Below are 23358 nucleotides of genomic sequence, written 5' to 3' on the forward strand. Positions count from 1 at the left end.
TATTGTTATAGACAAACGATATTCAACAGACACACCAGGATCCTTCTCATTAACATTCTAGCCACACTAGCATTTTCTCTATTCCAGAAACACCAAATTTTATCTGGGTCTTAAGACTTTGGCATACATTTATTCCTCTCTCTGAAACCCTCTGCCCAAGATCTCTTTTTTATTTATTGTATTTGTGTGACTGCCTTGGGTCTTAGTTGTGGCACCTCGGAGTCTTAATTGCATCTTGTGGGATCTTCTGTTGTGGCATACCAGCTCCAGAGCTTCCAGGCTTAGTAGTTGGCCATGCTCAGTTTTAGTTGCTCCGGGTCATGTGGGACCTTAGTTCCCCAACCAGGGATCAAACCAGTGCCCCCTGCATTGCAAGGCAAATTCTTACCTGCTAGACCACCAGGGAAGTCCCCCAGCTCTTTCTCACCCTTCTGAACTTGGAAGCATTTCCTGACCTTCCTCCACTGCATCACTGTGTTTTATTTTCTTCATAACACGTGCTAACTCTCTGAAAGTATTTCATTTGCTTGCTTAGTGTCTTACTCTTCAACCAGAACTTCATGTCAGCAAGAACTTTCTGTTTAGATCACAGATATATGCAGCCCCATCCCTGCATCCGGCACAGGGTTGGACACATATTAGAGACAAAGTAAGTGTGTTTTCAAAGAATGAAAAATAGAGCTTCCCTGGTGGTACAGTGGATGGGACTCTGCCTGCCAGTGCAGGTGACACAGGTTCCATCCCTGGTCCAGGAAGATCTCGCAGGCCACTGAACAGTTAAGCCCACGCACTGCAACTACTGCATCTGTGCTCTAGAGCCCATGCTCCGCAACAAGAGAAGCCCCTGCAATGAGAAGGCTGAGCACCAAGACAAAGAGTAGCCCCACCTCGCTGCAACTGGAGAAAGCCCTCCTGCAGCAACAAAGACCCAGCACAACCAAAAGTAAATAATAATTTTTTTTTTTAATGAGAAAACAGATGATTGAATGTGGCATCTCCACTCACTCCTGTGGCTGTTTGTTGCAAAGTGTGTCTTATGTAATTGCCGGGTTTTCTACATGACTAGCTTTTAAAGAAAAAGGGAAAATATATTCAAGGTTATCCCTGTAACCATGTCTCTTTCAGTCATTTTCACTCTTGAGAGGAAGAAAGAAGGGGGGGATGTCTCTTAGCGGTACTGAAATGAGTGTGATTTTATTTTTGGCTCCTCTTTGCTGCATCCAGGCCTTCTGACTTCAGTGTGCATCAAGGTTACCTGTAGGACTTGTTAAACTCAGATGGCAGGGCACCACCCTCAGAGTTTCTGATGTAGTAAATCTAAAGAAAGAAAGTGAAAGAAAGTGAAGTCGCTCAGTCGTGTCTGACTCTTTGCGACCTGTGGACTATAACCTACCAGGCTCCTCCATCCCTGGGATTCTCCAGGCAAGAATACTGGAGTGGGTTGCCATTTCCTTCTCCAGGGGATCTTCCCGACCCAGTGATTGAACCCGGGTCTCCCGCCTTGCAGGCAGACGCTTTAACCTCTGAGCCACCAGGGAAGCCCATAGTAAATCTAAAGTGGAATCCAAAAAGTTCCCAGGTGGGACTTAGCTGGTAGTCCAGTGGTTAAGAATCATTGTGCAATGCAGAGGACAAGAGATGAAACCCTAGTCAGGGAACTAAGATCCCATGTGCCACAGAGCAACTAAGCCCAAGCACCAAAACTACTGAGTCCAGGGCTCCAGAGCCTATGTGCCACAACCAGAGAGTCTGTGCATGCATGCCTGCTCAGTCGCTTTAGTTGTGTCTGGGCCTGTGTGACCCTATGGACTGTAGTCCACCAGGCTCCTCTGTCCATGGGATTCTCCAGGCAAGAATATTGGAGTGGGTTGCTGTGCTCTCCTCCAGCAGATCTTCCCGACCTAGGGGTTGAACCTGCATCTTTTAGGTCTCCTGCACTGGCAGGCAGGTTCTTTACCACTAGCACCACCTGGGAAGCCCCAGAGAGTCTGTGGGCCACAAGGAAAGATCCCACATGACTCAAGGAAGACCCAACACAGCCAAAAAAAAAAAAAGTTCCCAGGTGCTGCTGCTGCTCTTGGCTGGGGATCACACTTTGAGAACAGATCCCAATAAATACGCAAAAAAAAAAAAAAAAAAAAATTGAAGTATGACTAGTCCCGTTCAGTTCAGTCGCTCAGTCATGTGCAACTCTTTGTGACCCCATGGACTGCAGCACACAGTAGCTGTGGCTATTTTGAATTCTTGTAGTGCTTAATTTCTCTCGAAACTTTTGGCTTTTATTAAAATCCATGTATATCCATGGAAATGTATCCTGTAATTCAAAATATCTGTCCTTTGTTTGAGGACCAAATGTGGCCATACAGCACACAGGGACATCTCCATCCTACAGTATAAGTGTTAAAGTCATTCATCCATACATGTCATCATCTATACATTCATAGATACAAATACATCCATTTATCTTTATCGCTATACCAACGTACAATTATTACTATTATATTTCATGTCAGCTAACTACTGCAATAGCTTCTTAAATGACTCTCTGAGGTTATCTATGTGAAGCCAGTCTTTTCCAAGTGCAAGTGTCTGATCATGCCACTCGCTTGCATGAAACCCTCCACTGCTCCCCAATCTTCTCAGTGAAAAATCCAGTAGCTTAAACACGGCTTACTTGACATGGCCCCTGTTTACCTTGCAGCCCCATCTCACATCACCCCTCTCCAGCCATAAGTGTTTTACGTAGTCTATCGTGAGGATTTTACAGATGTGGAAACAAGGCAGCGGACAGCCAAGGAATTTGCCGAGAGTCGTGGAGCTACTAAAGTGCGAGAAAAGGGATTTGAAGGCTGGTTGCCTTCCTGGCTGGACAACGACTACCTGGCTGGAAAAGCCTCAGGGAAGAGGTTGCGATTAAGACAGGCGGGTTCCCTGAGCGGGGAAGATCCCCTGGAGAAGGAAATGGCTACCCACTCCAATATTCTTGCCTGGGAAATCCCATGGACAGAGGAACCTGGCGGTCTACACAGTCCATAGGGTCGCAAAGAGTTGGACACGACAGAGCGACTGAACAACAACTAGGCGTTCAGTTCCGTCCTTTGCCCACCAACCCTGTTAAATCCAGGGGGCGACTTCACGTGCGCACAGAATAAAGACGGAAGGGAAAAAAACCTGCTTTCCGGCGCGGGCATCCGTAGAACCGGTTCCATGGAAACAGTGGCCGGGTCCATGTAGGTAGATCTCGCGGCGCTTGAGCGACGGAAGTGACGTCATCGCCCGGAGGCCCTCCGGTGGGTCGCCGGCCCTCGTCCCGCGCGCGCCGCCTCCGCCGCCCGGTTACCGGGAACATGGCGTCCGCCCTGGAGCAGTTCGTCAACAGCGTCCGCCAGCTCTCCGCCCAAGGTGAGGCGATGGGCGCGGGCCGCGAGCCTGCGTCCGGCCTGCGGCGTGGGTCTTGGCGCTTGGGCCGGGGCTGAGGAGCGCGCGAGATGGGCGACCCCTTCGCCCAGGCCCCGGCCTCCGCCCCCGCCGTCGGAGCTCGGTCCGTCTCGCATCCCGGAGGCCCTTCCCTACCTGGCCTCGCGGCTGGGCCCCTCGCGGCCGGGCCCCTCGCGGCTGGCCGCGCTTGATCCCCGGGGGCCCTGGCTCCCGGCTCCCTTTTGGGGGAGCGGAGCTGTGGCCGCTGTGAATTTGCCCCTAATTTTCATGTCTTTGGTTGGTTCCTCTCATGGCCTGAGTGTAGTGCCCAGAATTAAAGTAATTGGCCGCTGTTGTGAGGCCCCTTTCCTCACCCTGTTGGTTTATCTGTGAAATAGAAACGTTCGGACTGCGCGGGGTTGTCAGGAGTGAGCGGGAGGAACCATTAAGGTTGCAGAAGCCGCTTGACCTTGCCCAGGCACTCTTCTTTCGGGATTCGCGTCTCCCGGTGTAAGGACCCAGGTGCTGCCCGCCTGGCTGCCCCGAGGTTGCTTTGGTGCCCGGCGCTGCGCACAGCAGCGCAACGGTTCTGCCTCGTTTCTCTTCACTGGTAGGAGTTAGGGTCAGGGGTGAGGCTAGGAGTCTCTGGGAGTGAGGAAGGCACTCACTCGTTTGTTTGTGCCACAGACTCCAGTTTCCCGAGGTCCCATGAGGTTAGAAGGTTTGGGTTCAAGTCCTGTCTCGGTTGGGCTTCCCAGGTAGCTGAGTGGTAAGGAATCTGCCTGCCAATGCAGGAGATCCCCTTCGATCCCTGGGTCAGAAAGATCCCGTGGAGGAGAAAATGGCAACCCACTGCAGTATTCTTGCCTGGAGAATCCCATGGACAGAGGCGCCTGGCGGGCTGCAGAGAGTTGGACATGACTTACTTTAGCTGCTGAACACGCATGCACCTGTCTCAGTCACTTGGTGACTAACCAAACAACTCATTTCCCAGGTGACTAACCAAACAACTCATTTCCCAGGTTCAATTTTCTTACTTAAAAAACAGAGCCGAGGCCATGCTGGTGAGCGTCAAACAGGATTGCTTGCCTAGAAGCTTCACACACATGCTTTGTGCAGGCTGCTGCCGTAGGAGCAGGCTGCCCAGCAGAGACGTGCAGGTCACTTGCCCTGCCTCTGACTGATGTGCCTCACACCTCCTGCACAGATGGGTGCCGGTGTGGAGTGAGGGCTGGGGTAGAGAAGGAAGGAGGGGGCTGCTCAGAAGATGATGGTGTGCAGACTGAAAGTGACGGGCGTGGGAATGAAGGCGGAGGGGAGAGGAAGGAGTGGACTGAGAGGCTGAGGAGTGAGATGAAGTCATAGCTGGTGACATTTTGGATACAGAAGAGAGATGAGTTGGTGCTGATGGTAATGTGCACTCTGCTGGTTTGGGGCATTGGAAGTGGGAGTGCGAAACCTTCAGTGGCCAGAGGAAAGTCGGAAACTTAGCACTGAGACCAAAGGCAAAATCATTTGGTGTCTCTGGCCCTTCTGGGTCCTCATCTGAAATGAAGGAGTTGGAAGAAATCACCTTTAGGCACCAGCATGTCTGAGGTATGACATCCTTTGGTCTGGTGAATGCTGTTCTGAATGGTAGTGTCGTTCTTGTTTTCCAGGGCAAATGACTCAGCTTTGTGAACTGATCAACAAGAGTGGGGAGCTCCTGGCGAAGAACTTATCCCATCTGGATACCGTGCTCGGGGCCCTGGACGTCCAGGAGCACTCCTTGGGCGTCCTCGCTGTCTTGTAAGGGCATCTTCCTTCACGGCTTTGTGCTCGCTCAGCCCCAACACTGCGCTCGCTGGCTTTGGTTGGTGTAGGAAGTAAGCCCTGTAAATGACAGTGAGCTCTTTGGCACAACTAAAGTCACGTTGTAGCAGTTACCTTTACCTCTTTGCAGCTAATCATTGCTTGTATTTTTTGTTCTGCTTTATTATTTTTAAAAATTCTTAATGTTTATACAAACTTTGAAATGTTTTAAAAAATGAATGGTGATCTCAGTTGTGGTACTCTAGTTTGTGTTCGTCTGAATACTTTTATTCGTGTGATCCATGGGGTTCTCCCCATTTTCTGAATTGAAAAGAGGAAAGAGTGGCAGGACAGGGCAGGAGGCTGAGCTGAGTGAAGTTCCAAGTGGTCCAGAGCACCCTGCAGACAAGTTTAAGCTGGCTTAAGACCAAGTCAAACAGACGTTATTCCAGTTGGCCTTTTGAACTCTTGTGACTCTATGTACTTGACGGTTGATTTTTTTTTTCTCTTGATGTTTTAGTGTCATAGATTGGGATTTTATGGTTGTTGTGAAAGTTGAAATAATATAGATGAACAGAGAACAAATTGACCTGAAGTGAGGGTCTGGCTTCACTTGAGCTGGCGCTCCTGAGACGGGGGTGTATCAGGAGGAAGGTGCTGTCAGAGCCCGAGGTCTAGCCTGCACTCGCAGGATGGTGGTCAGTGGCTGCTGTGTGTCTGAGTGTAAATCTTTACAAATAAGTGACCTGCAGGATTCAGCTCCTCTGTCATACTTGCAGCATCTTGAGGACTCAGTAGCCACTGCTTTAGATGGCACACACTCGGAACAGGGCCTCCGCTGCAGAAACTTCTGCTGGCTGTGGCTGGCGGATGAAGATTTCTACTGGCTGTGCTTTCCCATTAAAAGAACAGGTAGCACAGTTTGTACCCACTTCAGCTTATGCCAATGTGTGTGTCAGGTGAGATGATGTATGTGAAAGCTTTCTGAAGCTATAAGATGTTTGACGTTGTAAGTCAGAGGAAACCTGGGAAGGACCCTGACCTGGTTACCAGGTTCCCTGGGTTTGTATCTGCGTTCTGCTGATTATGAGGTGTGGGGCCCTGAGCTGTGTATTTTTGTTTATAAAGTGGAAGTCACAGTGCCTTACTGACCTATTGTGAAGCCCAAATGAGATTGTTCGGACAGATTTTGATCATTGGGCACCATCTGCCAGGTGACTCGGGATGGGTCATCTGAGTTGTCCCTCCTCCGACCAGTCCACTCCTCTGGTCCTGCCCCACAGCTAGTCCTTATCCCCTGGGTCTGGGGCAGCACCATGACTGTGAGCCACTGCCATGGCCTCCAGCCAGCCCGTAGCTTCCTCCCTGTCCCCCTTCAGTCTGTTCTGCTCAGGGTTTCTAAGTGAGTAAGCAGTACTGAGAACATTGAAGTGCAAAAGGAAAGTATTTAAAAAATTTTGGGGCTACAAGTTTAAGTTTAGTTACTTTGAGTATTAAGTGGCCTGATATTTGACCTCATTTAACAGTTTTCTTTTTTGAAAGTTGCTCTCTTTTGGATATCTTTTATTTCTTGCGTTTTTGCTCTGGGTAAAAGTTGTTCTTTAAGCTTATTTTTCTTAGTCTCTATTTGTGTTTATGTTCTGTGTCTTGATTATGCAAAGAACCAGGCCAGCAGAATCTCATATATTCTGGTTCTTAATTTTTAAAAGTGTCATGACTCCTTTAATTTCACAGAACATTGGAGGCAGGATGGACTTCCATATTTCCTGCCATGAGGCCCCAACCAGGACCAGTTGGTTCTTCTCTGTGTTGTAGGTTTGTGAAGTTTTCCATGCCCAGCGTTCCCGACTTCGAGACGCTGTTCTCCCAGGTTCAGCTCTTCATCAGCACCTGCAACGGGGAGCACATCCGCTATGCGACAGACACCTGTAAGGGCAGTGCCTTTTCTTCTCCGTGGCTGTGTTCTGCCCTGTACTCACTTACATCTTCAATATTTTGTTATTGTGTCTAGTTGCTGGGCTTTGCCATCAGCTAACAAATGCACTTGTGGAAAGAAAACAGGTAAGAATGTTGTTTGAGTAATTTACAGTTTCGTTTCACTTGTGTGTAACCTGTGCAGTGCTCCGAGCATTAGGGTCCCAGCCTTGTGCTGAGACCCTGATGCTCAGACATATGTGATGGGTTTGGAGAGCTCAGAACATCTCCTGGGGGAGCTCTGACCACAGGAGAGGTGCCCCCAGGGCACAGCTGCTGCTTCTGTTCAGAATGGCCCTTCTAGCGCCTCATGTTATAAAGTGCAGATTTTGTTTGCTTGTTTGTTAAACCTTTTGTGTGTGTTAGTCACTCAGTCATGTCCAGCTCTGCGACCCCTTGGACTATAGCTCGCTAGGCTCCTCTGTCCATGGAATTCTCCAGGCAGGAACACTGGAGTGGGTTGCTATTCCCTTCTCCAGAGGATCTTCCTGACCCAGGGATAGAACCTGTATCTCCCGCATTGCAGGTAGATTCTTTACCATTGAAGCCATCAGGGAAGCCCTTCTTGTTAAATCTTTTAATTGAGTCCCTTGGACTGCAAGGAGATCCAACCAGTCCATCCTAAAGGAGATCAGTCCTGGGTGTTCATGGGAAGGACTGATGTTGAAGCTGAAACTCCAATACTTTGGCCACCTGATGCGAAGAGCTGACTCATTTGAAAAGACCCTGATGCTGGGAAAGATTGAGGGCAGGAGGAGAAGGGGACAACAGAGGATGAGATGGTTGGATGGCATCACCGACTCGATGGACACGGGTTCGGGTGGACTCCGGGAGTTGGTGATGGACAGGGAGGCCTGGCGTGCTGCGGTTCATGGGGTCGCAAAGAATCAGACACGACTGAGCGACTAAACTGAACTGAATGACCTAATTTTCCCTCTATAAGAAGTTGTTAGGTTGGTATAATTAATTGCCATAAATGCCCTCCACCCAGAGTCCCTAGATGTTGGTATCTTCCCTGACCTGCTCAGTCTTGTCTTCTTCCTTTCTGAGCCACAGGAAAGAAGGTTGCAGCTATGGTCCCCTTACCCTGAGAGCTCAGTGAGTGTTTCTTAAAAACTAGGACAACTTAGAACATTCTCTAATGTAACCGCAGCACATCAGAAGACAAACATGTATAGAACCCTTTAACACATCTGACCTCCTTATGCTTCAACCAGTTGTTTCTGCTAATGTCTTTTGTAACAAAAGACAATCTCAGATGACAGGTTAAATTACATTATTGTGTCTCTTTAGTCTCCTTTGGAGAAGGCAATGGCAACCCACTCCAGTACTCTTGCCTGGAAAATCCCTTGGATGGAGGAGCCTGGTAGGCTGCAGTCCATGGGGTCGCTAGGAGTCGGACATGACTGAGTGATTTCACTGTATTTTTTCACTTTCATGCATTGGAGAAGGAAATGGCAACCCACTCCAGTGTTCTTGCCTGGAGAATCCCAGGGACGGGGGAGCCTGGTGGGCTGCCGTCTATGGGGTCGCACAGAGTCGGACACAACTGAAGCGACTTAGCAGCAGCAGCAGCAGTCTCCTTTATGTATTTTTTTCATTTAACCTAGCTCTGAAGGTTCAGTTGAAGAGTTAAGCAGTATTAATTTGTAGTGTTGTGTCTGAAACTTTGTCATGTTATCTGTCTACAAAGAAGAAAGTGAAATCACTCAGTCGTGTCCGACTCTGCGACCCCCATGGACTGCAGCTTCCCAGGCTCCTCCGTCCATGGGATTTTCCAGGCAAGAGTACTGGAGTGGGTTGCCATTTCCTTCTCCAGTCTTTAGTCTCCTTTAATCTAGTGAAGTCTTTATTTATTGTGATACTGACACAGGTTATAATTTGGATGTTTCTTTTTAATTTGAAATTGAACTTTGAAAGACTGATGGTGTGAAAGAGCCTGAAAACAAAGACTCAGTTGATAATTTTGTAGGTGCACTACCTAACTGTTGTTTGAGGGAGATGGTTAAAAATATCCAATCAGTCTTCACTGAGGAAAGCTTGCGAGTTCCTCCCCTCTTTCACAGTCACATCTTCTCCCTAGAAGCTGATTGCACCTCTTGTGATTCTCGGTCTTGTTATTCACGATCAGGGCAGGAAAATGGTCTGTTTGTAGCTTGTGGTATCGCTTTCAACAGTAATTTACCATCAGGTAAGAGATGTTGTGCTGAAGAGAATTTACAGGTGACCCCCAGACTGTCCTGCAGGAAAGGGCCAGCATCCATGTTCTCAGTTAAGTCTCCTAAACACGAGTCACTTCTGTGGTTAATGATCTGGAAAATTGTGGTTTGTTTATTTGTAAATATAATGAACTGTTGAGAATGTAATGTTGATTTTGATTATTGATCTCCATTAATTAGAAAAAGCTTTCTGATTTTAAAAAGTTGTGCTAATTACTCTAAATATGACAATAAACAGCCTAAGATGATACTTTCTGACTGAACAGAGACAGAAGTTTCTCCAGAGGCTGTGGGACCCCCCTCCTGTCATTTAGAGGAGCCCATCAGTAGGGTTGCTCTCATTTAGAGGAGCCTGCCTATAGGGTTACTTCACTTGTAAGGGACAGCTTAGGACTAGGCGTGCCGCCCCCACCGAGGCCCTAACTGACAGGCCTCTTTCTGACAGCCTCTGCGAGGAATTGGCGTCCTTAGGCAAGCCATTGACAAGATGCAGATGAACACAAACCAGCTGACCTCTGTGCACGCCGACCTCTGCCAGGTGAGCACCGGGGGTCACCCGGGTCAAGGTTGGACGTGGTTGGGATGGCGCCATGTTTTAAGTGCACTGTTGTTGGAAGGGAATGTTGGGGCTGCTGACCACCAGCCGTGGGCTGCCACCCAGCCAGTCAGTGGGATGTGAGAGCAGATTGGGATGGGGGGTGGTGCTTGTGACCCTGACAGCACTCCCAGTAGGAGCTCTGGGGCCTGAGAACCAACTGGTGACTTCTCACGCCTGAAGATGTTACTTGTTTGTTTATTGAAACCCAGATGACAAAGGAGGGATATGTGTAATGAAGCCGGCCTCTACCTGCTCCCTTGCCACCCATCCCTCCTTTCCGGAGGAAGCTGGAGTTGATCATTTCTCCTCCAGCCCTCCAGCAACAGTTTAGGCACACACCAGCAGATACCTGTATATTTTTGTCTCTGTAGTTTAAACACAAATAGTAACAATCTGCTGCTGCTGCTGCTGCTAAGTCACTTCAGTTGTGTGCGACCCCATAGACGGCAGCCCGCCAGGCTCCGCCATCCCTGGGATTCTCCAGGCAAGAACACCAGAGTGGGTTGCCATTTCCTTCTCCAATGCGTGAAAGTGAAAAGTGAAAGTGAAGTCGCTCAGTCGTGTCTGACTCAGCGACCCCATGGACTGCAGCCTACCAGGCTCCTCCATCCATGGGATTTTCCAAGCAAGAGTACTGGAGTGGGGTGCCATTGCCTTCTCCGAGTAACAATCTATACAAGGTCTTTTTCCTATATACTGTGTCTTGGAGATGATTTTTTGTTAGTGCTTCATAGCCACAGAGAACTCCATACTGTGGGTTTAGCCAGTCTCTGTGGGGTATCCAGATTGTTCCCTTAATGAATAACATGGTATGTGGATTATTTCAGCCACATCTTCTCACTTCACATGGAGGTGTGCATTCTTTTCTCTTATTTTTGAAACACTTTTGTGGCACAGGTGTGACGGGCACACGGTAGAGTTTATGAGTCTCAGGTGTGCAGTGTTTGCACCCCTGTGTGTCTGGTTCCACTGTCACCCAGGCCTGAGGCTCTGCCGGTCCTGCTTTCTTTGGCTGCACATTCTCTACTCATAGTCAAGGGAGTCAGAGCAGGCAAGGAGAGATCTGAGAGGAGCAGTGCCCGTGCCGCCAGGGCAGCAGAGAGCAGAGCCCACACTCATGCATCATCTGTAGATGCCCAGGCTTTGCTTCGCTTGTGAGCTCTTCATGTCACAGCCAGTTAGCCTTTTCCAAAGAAATGCTGTTTTATTCCGAATGCCTAAGAAGATGGAAGGACGTGTCAACGTTTAAATCATTCTAGTCAGTAAGGTGTAAGCCAAGTGTTTTCTAGAACTTTCTGGGTTTTCTCCTTTTGCTGACGTGTGCCACAGTGCATGTGGAGTGATGGCTGCATGTGTCTCTCTCCACAGCTGTGTTTGCTGGCAAAGTGCTTTAAGCCGGCCCTGCCGTACCTGGATGTGGACATGGTGGACATCTGCAAGGAGAACGGGGCCTACGACGCCAAGCACTTCCTGTGCTACTACTACTATGGCGGGATGGTCTACACCGGACTGAAGAACTTCGAGCGGGCACTCTACTTCTATGAGCAGGTGGTCACTCCCCAGCTCGGGGCGTATGAACCTGTGCGGTCAGAGAGGCGTGCCTTGACTGGTGGCTGGGGCCCACGGCAGGGAGGGACTCGAATTCTGTCGGGTGCGGGTTGAGTTCTGTGTGTCTCGGGATGTTTGCGGCTTCCTCTGTATGTGGGGAAGCAATGGAGCCAGTGATCTTTGTCGCATCTTCTTGTTCTGAAATGAGGTGTGAAGTTGGGTTAAGTTTTTTGCTTTTTTTTTTTCGGTCCATGCTGCATGGCCTACAGTGTCATAGTTCCCCAGGTAAGGACTAAACCCAGGGCCATAGCAGTGAAAGCACTGAACCCTAACCCTGAACTGTCAGGGAATTCCCAAGTGTTTCTTGTTTTAATAAATAAGGCATTCTCCTAGTTCATAATTCAGAGTATGTAAAGGAGTTCAGAGAAAAAAGTGCCTCCCCTCCACCCTTTTGTGTCTGTGATGAGATGTGCATTTCTGGAGGCTCGCTCTGGGCCTAAAAAGACAGGACTGGGTAGAAACAGTGTTTTAAGATGAACTTGTCAGACGTTCAGAAGTTCAGTTTGATTCGGAGTGCACGTTCTGGTAATCAAAGGTGCTCTGAACCTTGGAGGAGCTCAAATGTATCTGAGATGCTGTGCAAGCATGTGCACACGCCTCTGGGTGGGCGTGGCCTTGGTCAGTGGGCTTGACCAGCATTGCTGGGGCCTGGGACAGGGTGACTGGAGGTGCTGCTGGGCAGGGGACGTGAGTGATACCAGACAGGCATTTTTTTTTACTGCTTTTCTGAAACATTCCAAAAGATACACTTGCTAAAAAAACAAAAAACAAACACCTCAAATCATGCAGCATTGCATAAACTGATGAGTGAGAGCTGCGCCCACTGCTCACCCTGAGCACAGGTGGCCCTGGGTGCTCCCTGGGCCCCAGCGGGCAGGCCCTTCAGTAGGTGCTGCTGCCTCATTGAAAGCGGTGCTGCCTGGGCTCGTTGTGCTTGTGTCCTCATGCGCTTAAAGGAGTGTTTCTGTGGAATAACTCCGAACGGCCTTAAGGCCCTGGGGGCTTGGGTTTTGTTTGGGACATTTGGGCTGATTTGGGTGATAGATTTGGATTCTTAACCTTCATGAATCCATGTGAAAGAACATAGAAAGGCAGCTGCAGAATAGGAGGAAATATTGCAGGTGATGTTTCTGAAAAGAGACTCACGTCCGGAATGTGCAGAGGTGTCAGAATTCAACAGTAAAAGCCCTGAAGTTTTAAAATAGGCGACAGATTTGAATAGACATTTCTTTGGAGACTATATACAGATGGCCAGAAGCCCTGATCAAAAGGGAAATGCAACTCAGAGCCACAGTGTGGCACCAGGTCACACAGCAGGCAGTTGTGATGGGGTGCTGGCTGCTGACAGGGGTGTGGGTTCAGAGCCCTTGTCATGGCCAGTAGGATGCTCAGTGGTGCGGCCCTTTCGGAAACAGTCTGGCGGTTCCTCAAAAGGTCACACCTGAAACCTCCATGTGACCCAGCACTTTGATTCCCAGGGTTACACCTGAGAGAAGTGGCAGCAGACACCACCTACACACACGCATGTTCTCGGCAGCGAGAGCCGTGCGGCCAGATGCCCGCCAGCCCAGGTGGTCTCTGTCTGCGTGGAGCACCGTTTGCCTGAATCATAGAATAGGTTGTGACACGGGTTACTTCAGTGTGTGCCCTGGAAGTGTCACAGTGAAGCTGCTCACATAAGACCCTGTGAAGCCATTTATGGGAATTTCCGGCACTCTAGTGGTTAGGATTCCATGCTCTCACTGCCAAGGGCCTGGGTTTAATCCCTGGTCGGGGAACTGAGAGTCTATGAGCTACACAGCACAGCCAAGAGAGGGGGAAAAAGCCATTAATATGAAATGTCCAGAGCAGGCAAGTCCAACAAGAATTGAAGTGGAGGAGTGGATGGCTGGGGAGGGGAATATGGGCAGTGACCCCTGCCCAGCAGAGTTTCTTTTTAGGAGGGTGAAAATGTCCTGAAATTAGGTAGTAGGAACAGTCGCACAACTTGGTGATCGTGCCAAAGCCCAGTTGTCATTAAAGGCAGTGACTGGGTATCAGTACTGTCTTCCGAATTCATGCCCTGTCCTCATTCTGACGTTCCTCTCCACCCAGGCCATCACCACACCTGCCATGGCCGTCAGTCACATCATGCTGGAGTCGTATAAGAAGTATATCCTGGTCTCTCTGATCTTGCTGGGCAAAGTACAGCAGCTGCCGAAATACACCTCTCAGATTGTGGGTAGATTCATTAAGGTGAGCTTTCAAAACAGTGATTTCTCAGCTGACATGTTCTGTTCCTACAAAGCTGTGGTGATGCATAATTCTGTAATCTATGTGATTTTACTCGCCCAGCATCTTCAATTAGCAGACATTCTCGACATCCCCTGGGCATCTGGCAGGACCCTGACTGTCGTTGTCCGTGCCCACCGACCCCCTGATGGGGTGGGGTATTCCCAGGAATCTGCGTCCACGCTCTTGCTCTGGGTGGTCATGGCGTAGGGGTTTAAGGTTCTGATAGAGCAGTGCTTATGCTCTGTTGGACTTGAACTCTGACCAGGTGCTGGGAGATCCTCTTAGACCCCAAGCTTTGCTCACTAAGCTGCTATGGTTTTCCTAAGGACTCGGCTCCAGGACCACGTGGAGAAATGACCTCCTTTTTTATTTTCTCTTAATTCATGCTTATTTTATTTTAAATTGAAGTCACTATCATTTGATAACAATTTTGTGCTGACCCTCCTTGAACAAAACTCAAAGTTTCAGGAGGTCAGTTTGAAAGTCTTCCTGATGTGAAGGTTTCTGTGCTGTCATGTTGAGTATTGCCCGTGTCCTTCAGCTACCCATCATGGTTCTTGGGCTCCAGGCTTCCTGTCACAGGTGGTCATTTGGGGGTGGGTGAGAGGCCCTCAGAGCCCGCGCAAGAGTGACGCGGGTTTGGAGAACTCCCACAGGTGGCCCCCATGGCCCTGGAGTGACCTGTTCCAGGAGGGGCACTTTCGTAAGTGGGGTCCTCATGACTCACCTCCTTCACAAGGGCTGCGGTTTGTCTGCAGGGTTAACGGAGTGGTGCCGAGGGCTCAGGCATCAGGGTAGGGCTGCTGCTCTAACCAGGTCTGCGCATGCTGCTCAGCACCGCTCGCCCGCTCCTGCAGCCCTGCCCTGTGTCTGACAAGGAAGATGAGGAGCCGTATCGCCCGGGTGGTGGACACAGCTCTGCTCTGAGGGGCCCTCAGCCCAGGGGTCTCTTGTTCCTCTGGAAGCAGTTGGTTGTCCCATGGCACCTGGTGAGGCACGTGTGGAGCAAGAGGGGGCTGAGAAGGGTGGGTGTTTGCCCCCTTTCTTCACAAAATGGTTTATCTGGGACAAGTCAGGAGCTGCCTGTGAGAAAAAGGCCTGTGGCTGTCACTGAATGCAGGCTCCAGGCCTGCTCTGTGCTACGCAAGGAGCACCATGGTAAACTTCTCTCCTTGGTCTTGAAAATCAGGCATTTGCTTAGAATAACTTACAGTTTGCTGGGTAACAGTAAGGGAGGCTGGACCTCCTTGCTCCGTAGTTAGTGCCACATTTCCTTTTGCATCTCACACAGGCTCTGTTCTGCTAACTGTCGAATCTGGTTTCTTCCCCCCGCACACCTTTAGCCTCTTAGCAATGCATACCACGAGTTAGCGCAAGTGTACTCCACCAACAACCCGTCGGAGCTCCGCAGCCTGGTGACCAAGCACAGCGAGATCTTTACACGGGACAACAACATGGGGCTGGTGAAGCAGTGCCTGTCCTCGCTATATAAGAAGAACATCCAAAGACTCACCAAGGTGCAGTCCTGTGGGCCTCCAGAGCCAGGCTCCGTTCTCCTGTCCTTGTTGGCACTGAGGCAGCAGCGCAGGGTCCCAGCCGGTCCTTTGGGGACCTTGAGGGGTGCCTTTCCAGGGCTAGTATGGGGTATTTGAGAAGAAGAGCAGGTGAAGAAGAAGTGGGGAGGAGATGTGGCTGCTCTGGGAGGCAGACAGGTAGCTGAAGGGAGGGAGGTGGCCTGGGCAGATGCTAAGGGTACAGCTGTGCGGCCCGGGACCTCACAGCAGGCTAACCCACCTGTGGGCGCTTGGCTGGTGCACTTGCGCTGGGGAAGGTAAGCCAACTGTGTAGTTTTTATTTTTTAAGATGAAAATAGACCCAGTGGCTTTTGATGCTGGAAAATATGCTTGTTATCAAGTGTTAAGACTGTCCAGGAAAGTGTAAAAAGAAAACGAAGCCTTATGTTAGCCAGGGAGATGGAGGTGTTCACTGCAGGTAATGGGAAACCGGCAAAGAACAGCTGCGATGAGCAGGGAGGGGACAGCTCTTCCCTCGAGACACAGCCCTGCAAGGACGCAGTGGACAAGATGGCTGGCTGCCGGGCAGGCGGGGACACGGGATTGTCACGGGGGCTCAGACCTGCTCCACAATCATGTTCTGGGGACGTTTCTCTGGATCCGTCTGCTCCATGTGTGCGAACACTCCCACTGACTATAACCAGGGTCACATGCTATGTGCTGTTCTATATCCTTTCTTCTGGTTTCCATGGCAACGTAAGCCTGTATCACAGTGACTGTGCGTTGTGCTTTGTTGTACAGACAATCATAATTTTCTCAGCCAGTTCTCTTCTGATGGACAGTCAAGTGGAAGTTTCTTACTTTGAAAGGAAAAATGACAGTTCTGTATATTTCGAAATGTTCACTTTTCTAGTCCTCACTGGTGCTAAACTGCCTAGATACTGCTTAGAATTCACAGGAGTTTCATTTGGGAAGGAGGTGCTACTCTGAACTAAAATGTATAGAGAGTTTTTTTGGTGATTGGCTTATCAAGAATTTTCAACATCAGAATCTTAACAAGGCCTGCTTTGAAAATGCATTGTATTTACAGCTGGCAGTTGTAAATGTTGCCAGCTGCTCTAAAAAAGGGGGCTCTTTTAATTTGTTCCTGAAAGGCGTTTTCATCAGGTCCCAGGCAGACCATGGTAAACACGGGTTTCCTTCCCCCTCCCCACCCCCCACTGGTTTCCTTTTAACCCTCAATGTGTTTACGCGTGCTGACTTTGAATTTTGAAGGATGAATCTTTTTTTTTTTTTAATTTCATATTATTTACAAGTTAATATATTTACAATACAAAATGCAAAGACACAAAAATCTCCACCCAGTTCCTATACTGCAGCTGGCCTTTTCTTTCCCAGAGGCAGCCCAGCATCACTGCTTCTCGGGCCTCCCCGCAGAGAGTGTATAAGCATGTGCATTCACACACACGTGTGCTGTCACACGTATGCAGTTTCCTTGTTCAGAGATGTGAGCCAGATATAGACCCTGTTCTGTGTCCCTTTTTACGTTTAATGATGTGCATGTCTTCAATTTCAGCTCATAAAAAGCATCCTCACTTTGTAAGGTTTTTTATAGCTGTGTAGGAGTCCATTTGTGTGGTTTCCCTGCACTCAGCCAGTCCTCTGCTGACAGACATCTGGGCAGTTCTGACCTTGCCATCACAGGTAGAGCTGCAGCGAGCAGCCTGGCACACACGTCATTCTAGACCCCATGTGGAGGGTGTTTCCTAGAAGTCGTTGCTCTAGAAAAGTGATGCTGAAGCCTTAGCGCACGCAGTTCAAGTCATCTTTGCAACAGAAAGCTTGTACACTCTTGAGAAGCAAGCGATCAGTGACTCAGTTGGAGTCTACACATTTACTAGAATTTCTCTCTTCAGTCTGTTTCTACCTGTAATTGATTAACTTCTGAATTTCAGACATTTTTAACACTGTCGTTACAAGATATGGCGAGTCGCGTGCAGCTGTCCGGGCCTCAGGAGGCAGAAAAGTATGTCCTGCACATGGTAAGTGTGTTTCTGTCTTCAGAAGTTACTAAGTGGAGTTTTGTCCTTGTAAAGGTTACTGGTGTTCGCCATGGGAGACATAGAGGAGGAGGCAGGGCATCCAGTGGCACCACTGTGGGTGCTCCGTCAGCCTCCTCACAGCTGCGGTTTTCCTGGGACGTGTGCACGTGTGTCCCGCACGGTCGTGTCCTGAGGACGTTCTTGGTCATCACAGCCAGGGAGTGCTGCTCATAGCAAGCGGAGCCAGGTCCTGCACGCAGGGGGCGCGCCCACCACAGAGAATTCTCTGGCTCAAAACGTCAGTACTGCCAAGCCTGAAAAATCCTGTCCTACTGTGTAAAATTTATGAAGGCAGGGATTTTTGTTTTTAAATAAGATTTAATTTTTTTTATAGTGATTTGAGGTTCACTGCCAAATTGAGGGCAAAGTACAGAGTTCCCAGTCCCCACACACAATCAAAGCCTCCCCTGATCAGTGTCCCCACCAGACTGGGCTGTTGTCATAGCTGATGCTCCTCCACTGACAGCTCTTCATCCAAAGTCCTTAGTTTACATCAGGTTTGTTCATGTGTTGGACACTCTGTGGGTTTGGATAAATGTGCATGTACATGAATCTGTCATGACCGCATCGCATGGAGCGTCCACTCTGCCCTGCAGATGCCCTGTGCTCTGCCTGGTCCTTACCACCCCTCCCTCTACTGACCTTTTCATTTTCTCCAGTTTTGCTTTTTTCACAATGTCATATGGTTGGAATCATACAGTGTGTAGCCGTCTCAAACCAGGTTCCAGCCCTGCATCTGCCTGGAAAGGTTATTTTTAATCCTGACTTGTAATGTCCCATTTTTAGCGGTGTCCCATTTTTGAGCTTCTTACGGAAGGGGATGTACAGCGTGTGTGCTCAGAGGTCTGGCTGTTGCTGCTCAGCATCACGAGCCCCATGCACTGTGTTGCACGTTGTTGCAGCCGGCTCATGTTCAGGGTTGCAGCGTCCACGGCATGAGTGGAACCATCAGGTAGACATGGGGGTGGTTTCCTGTTGTGGTTTTTACAGAGCACGCTGCTGGTGAACCTGGTGTGTATTTCCACTAGGTGTGTTCTGTCCACTGTGAGATCCCCCGTGTACTCACAGAGTCAGGGAGTCACGCCTTGTGTTCGGTTGTGTTGGGCTGTGAGCACTTCATTAACTAGGACCACATCCCCCGAGGCTGGAGATAGCAACCAGCCCAGGCAGCTCAGCTCCACCATCCCAGATGGAGCGTTGCTGCTGCTGGGGCATGGTGTGTCAGGAATGATAGCACCCTTTTGGGATTTTCTATCGGCTGCTCCCTTTTTAGCTGCATGGACAGGATTTGGCTATGAGGATCAGTCAACTTAATCCCCGGTTGTTGATGCAAATAAAAAATGTACACCTTGAAGCTGCCTTGGAATCAGCATTGGCAGGAAAATTTTCTTAAAGGACCAGAGGATAATTGCTACTGAAGTGAACCAAAAATTTGTTAGGGCTTCACTTTCGTGAAACACAAAGACAATTTCAATTATATCTCATAGAAGTTGTCTAAAGATGCAAGGGTGCTTCAGAATATCTGCCAGAGAAGCCAGACACATAGGATCACGCACTGTCTGATTCCACTTCCACGAAACCTCCAGAACAGGCATGTGCACAGTGTGCAGAGTACACGGGTGGAGGTGGGGCTTGAGAGGAGGGGGCTGGGCAGTGACTACGCAGACGGGCGGGGGCCCGCTGGCTAGAGGTGGTGCCTGTGCATCACAGGTATAGTTGAATCTACTGAATTGTTCCCTTTAAACTGGCTGACTAGGAGATGACCCTGGTGGTCCAGTGGCCAAGTCTGTGGCCTTTCAGTCCTTGGCCGGGGAAAACTAGGATCCTGCAGGCCGCGTGGCACAGTCGAAGTAAAGGTTAACTCACTTTATGTGGACTTTACTCCTTAGTCTCTCATGGTGCCCTGCACATACTATTTAAGAGAGGGAAGAGAGTTAAAGAAACCGGTGGAGCCTAAAACACTTACCGATTGATTTACTTGTTGCTCTCTGTGATTTCCCCTAACTGCGTTGAAATAACACTTATTCACATAATGTTTGGGGTTAAACTATTTTCCTGATTTCTCTTTTATAGATAGAAGATGGTGAGATTTTTGCAAGTATTAATCAGAAGGATGGGATGGTCAGTTTCCACGATAACCCTGAAAAATACAACAATCCTGCCATGCTTCACAACATTGACCAGGAGGTAACAGACGCCAGTGCTCTGGGCTGATGTCTGTGATTTTACACTTGAAGTACTGCTTCTGTGTTCCAGGATAATTTTAGTTTTAAATATGGGTAGTTCCCAACTAGTTTGTAAGAACATCTAATTTCCTAGAAAGTTAATTTCAAAATGGACTCTTCCCGATTGTCTGGTTATAAATAAACGGTAGGTTAGCATCCTTGTCCAGTTTATCAGAGCCTCCCTCAACTCCTGAAATGCTTGGGAGAGTACAGCGTTTCAGTACAGTTTCATGTGTACCCAGTAGCCACTTATACGGTGGAGCCTTCAGTAACTTGACTCTGGAGTCCCGGGTCAGAAGGTCAGGGGTAAGCGGGCAGCGGGGAGGAAGGCCGGCGGCGGTTCCCGCTGGGCAGCAGCCACGGACCAAGGACCAGGGAGCTGCTGCCTGTACACCGAGGCCCATGCTACTCAGGGCCTCCGGGCGTGAGCTGGGCTCACGGGGGCCAACAGGCTTCTTACCTCTGATAGGCAAATGGATTCAGCCAAACAGTAGCTTCAGAATATGAAAAGCAGTAAGTCACCAGAGTCTCTTTTTGGCAATTCCAAATTTTTAAAACCCTGGAAGCTGGAAGTATTTTTTGTAACTCGTTTGGTGTCAGGTGCCACCTGAAATGACACTCGTGAACGGTTTTAGGTTTCACGTGTGTAGTTTAATTATGGTGTGGCAGGCAAGGTGCGCTATTTGTGCTGTGTTAACTGTCTGACCCCAAATTCTGACTCCAGAACCTATCTGGCTCAGGGCTGTGACCTTGTAGCACCCGAATAGTCTAGGCTCAAAAGGATAAACTTGCCCTGAACCCACCTGCTCAGCCTGTCGACCTGCTTCCACACAGATGCTGAAGTGTATAGAGCTGGACGAGCGGCTGAAGGCCATGGACCAGGAGATCACAGTGAACCCCCAGTTCGTGCAGAAGGTGATTGGGGTCCCCTTGTTAACAGAAGTATGCTGGAGGGAGCTGGGTGGTGTCCCTGTAATAGTGAAGTTCACGGAGATGTGCTCGTGGAGAGCATTTCCACACTCCAGGCTGGAAGTGTGTTTAGGGGTGGGGGTGGGGGTCCTATAACTGCCTCCCTGTTACAAGGGGTGATATCCTCTGGGGCTGCTGGCGGGAAGCTCTTGCCCAGGCAGACAAGTGCATTGTCTCCTGCCTCCCTCCCAGAGCATGGGGTCACAGGAAGATGACTCAGGAAACAAGCCATCCAGTTACTCCTGAAGCCGACACCCATCCTGAGTTAGAGAAGCCATCGCCTATCCCTGTGGCCGGACAGGTGTTGGGAGGCGGCTAGAGGATCAGGCCCATCTCACCTGGACGTAGAGACTGCATTTTGTTTTGATGTCTTCAGTCCTGTGTGCTTTCAGTAAACCATTCTCTCTGTGAAGAAAGGAAAACATTTTCAAACTTTAAAGCCTGTTGTGGGTTTATTTATCCTCAGATTAATGTTATTGTTGCATTAAATCTGCCTTTTTGTTTTAAATTATTTGAACATTGGTTCATCTTCTGTATCACCTTTTCCCTCTGAAAAGCTTTTAAAGAACATGTTCATTCTGAACAGATGTAGATTTTAAGAGTTGTTGGAAGATTTGAATCTACAATTGATATCAATTGCCTTAAAAAAAAAAGCTAAGAGGAGAAAAAACATCTGGGAGAATCTCTCAGGTAGAATACAGTGTTTCAGAATTAAATTACCATGCATGTGAGCCATAGGATGCATTCTGAATTAAAGAGACCCTTTTAGTCTTGGGAACCTTCGTGTGTGTGTGGAGCTCTTCTGTTTGTGAGGTGAAGGGCAGACCTGCCTGGGCTTTATCTACAAGCATTTCCTGTTCACCTGCACAGCTGCGTTTGGATTCTGCTCAGGGTCCCCCCTCTTCAGGACTCTGGGATGCATCTGACTCAGGTCCCCTGAGTTGGTCCCAAGATGGTGTGGAGACTCTGAAAAGTGCGGTCAGATACAGTGGAATTAGGTCCCTAAAGAGCGTCTCCCTTGTGAGTAACATTCACTGTTTATGATGCGTCAAGTTGTGTGATCACCACATTTTCATTGTTTACAAAAGGAAACTCTGAAATATCATGCCAAAGGAACTCTGAAATCTCATGCCTAAGGAATCACCCCAGTAGAAAGGCTTTGAGGCTGTGTGGGCCATCATGCCACCCCCTGCTGTGCTGCAGGAAGGTGGCCACAGAGCATCTGATCCATAAGTGCATGGATGAGGCTGGGTCCCAGTGACCCTAGGCTGGCTGTGACCCGCCCCCCCCGCCCCCCTGTCCAGACTGCTCCCCAACTCAGGTGAGCTGCTTCGTTTCCATGCATACTTACACAGGCTTGTACTTAGGAAATACTGAATGGAAATTTCCCTTCTATCAATGTGGCGAATTATACATAGTTTTGTTTTGTTAAAAACCACTGGACAACTTCTGATTTACCCGGATCTGAATTAAAATCACCTAAAACATGTTTGAGAAGTCTAGTAGGTGGCAGTCATGGCTATTTAAGGCAAGGGTAACTCATGGGTTCTGACGTGGACACTGTTGATTTCCCCCCAAGATAGTGGTTCACTAAAACACCACTTCATTTTTGAAACTTTGATCTCCAGAGGGGCCCGGTGTTTAGGGCCTGTTGCTGTGTTTGCAGGGGCCCCTGCTATCTGTCAGGGAAGAGGGGCTGGGTACTCTCAGCCCTCCACATTGCACCCACCTCGCGTGTTCTCTGGCTTTGGGGAGGAAAGGCCCAGGCCCCCTACATTGGCTCTGGGCCCTGGAAGGGTGTCCACCTCACTGCAGCGCCTGTGCCCGGGCAGTGATTCCAGCCCAGGAGGCAGGCCTCCCCCGCGCACACGTCCGGGGCCCCAGTCCACTGGGGACCCCCTCAACCTCCTAAGCTCTACAAATTTTGGTGAGACTTGTTTCCTTTTCTGACACGTGGTTAATGACTCTATTGGGCTTCCCAGGTGGTGCTAGTGGTAAAAAAAATACAAACCTGCCTGCCGGTACAGGAGACCTAAGAAACGTGGGTTCGATTCCTGGGTCAGGAGGATCCTCTGGAAGAGGGCATGGCTACCCACTCCAGTATTCTTGACTGGAGAATCCTATGGATAGAGGAGCCTGGCAGGCTACATAGTCCATGGGGTTACAAAGAATCTGACACGCCTCACGTAGTGGACCTACTCATTTCCTTAGGACTTTTCAGGTGTGTCTTTTTGTGGCACTCTCCAATGTTAGGAAGTACTCTGAATTAGTAACTAATGGCCCTCAGAGTTCAGTGCTTAAATAATGTGTGTTTCTATTTGTACTGGTGCCCAGTGAGTGCCCACTCCCCCACACCACCACCACCCGCCACACACACACACACACACACACACTTTGCCCAAGTGACAGTATTCAGCTTTTAGTCTAGACTTCCTTAGGTAATTATGCTTGGTCTACAAGGCCTCCCGTTTGGGATATATCAGTTTAAAGTATTCTTTAAAAAACTTCTAGTTGCATGTATTTTAAATGCAGAAGGTGTTTTCTGAGCCAAAGAATGTCACTAAACGGGCAAGCAATAAAGTTACAGAATTGTTCTGCCCTACATGGAAGTCACCTTCTTGACTGTTGAGTATATTGGAGTCCCAAACAAGGCTAACAGCACATTAC

General features: G+C 49.1%; 1 protein-coding gene and 1 long non-coding RNA gene across 3 annotated transcripts; one reads left to right on the forward strand and one right to left on the reverse strand.

Annotated features, from left to right (window-relative positions):
* Positions 1-944: 944 nt before the first annotated feature.
* LOC132343053 (uncharacterized) lies at positions 945-3252 on the reverse strand. Its single transcript, XR_009491713.1, has 2 exons — positions 3172-3252; positions 945-1317 (listed from the first exon to the last, which is right to left on the reverse strand). It is a non-coding gene; the product is annotated as an uncharacterized lncRNA (long non-coding RNA).
* A 19-nt stretch (positions 3253-3271) lies between these two features.
* COPS3 (COP9 signalosome subunit 3) lies at positions 3272-21469 on the forward strand. 2 transcript variants are annotated; one of them, NM_001098904.1, is given in 12 exon segments: positions 3289-3402; positions 5076-5205; positions 7024-7136; positions 7220-7269; positions 9847-9939; positions 11368-11547; positions 13702-13842; positions 15225-15398; positions 17351-17437; positions 19571-19684; positions 20557-20637; positions 20884-21469. In NM_001098904.1, coding segments are annotated over 12 exon segments (1272 nt in total). In that variant the 5' UTR covers positions 3289-3347; the 3' UTR covers positions 20938-21469.
* The last annotated feature ends 1889 nt before the right edge of the window (positions 21470-23358 follow it).

This window comes from Bos taurus, chromosome 19 (genome assembly GCF_002263795.3).
Source record: "Bos taurus isolate L1 Dominette 01449 registration number 42190680 breed Hereford chromosome 19, ARS-UCD2.0, whole genome shotgun sequence".
Lineage (NCBI taxonomy): Eukaryota > Metazoa > Chordata > Mammalia > Artiodactyla > Bovidae > Bos > Bos taurus.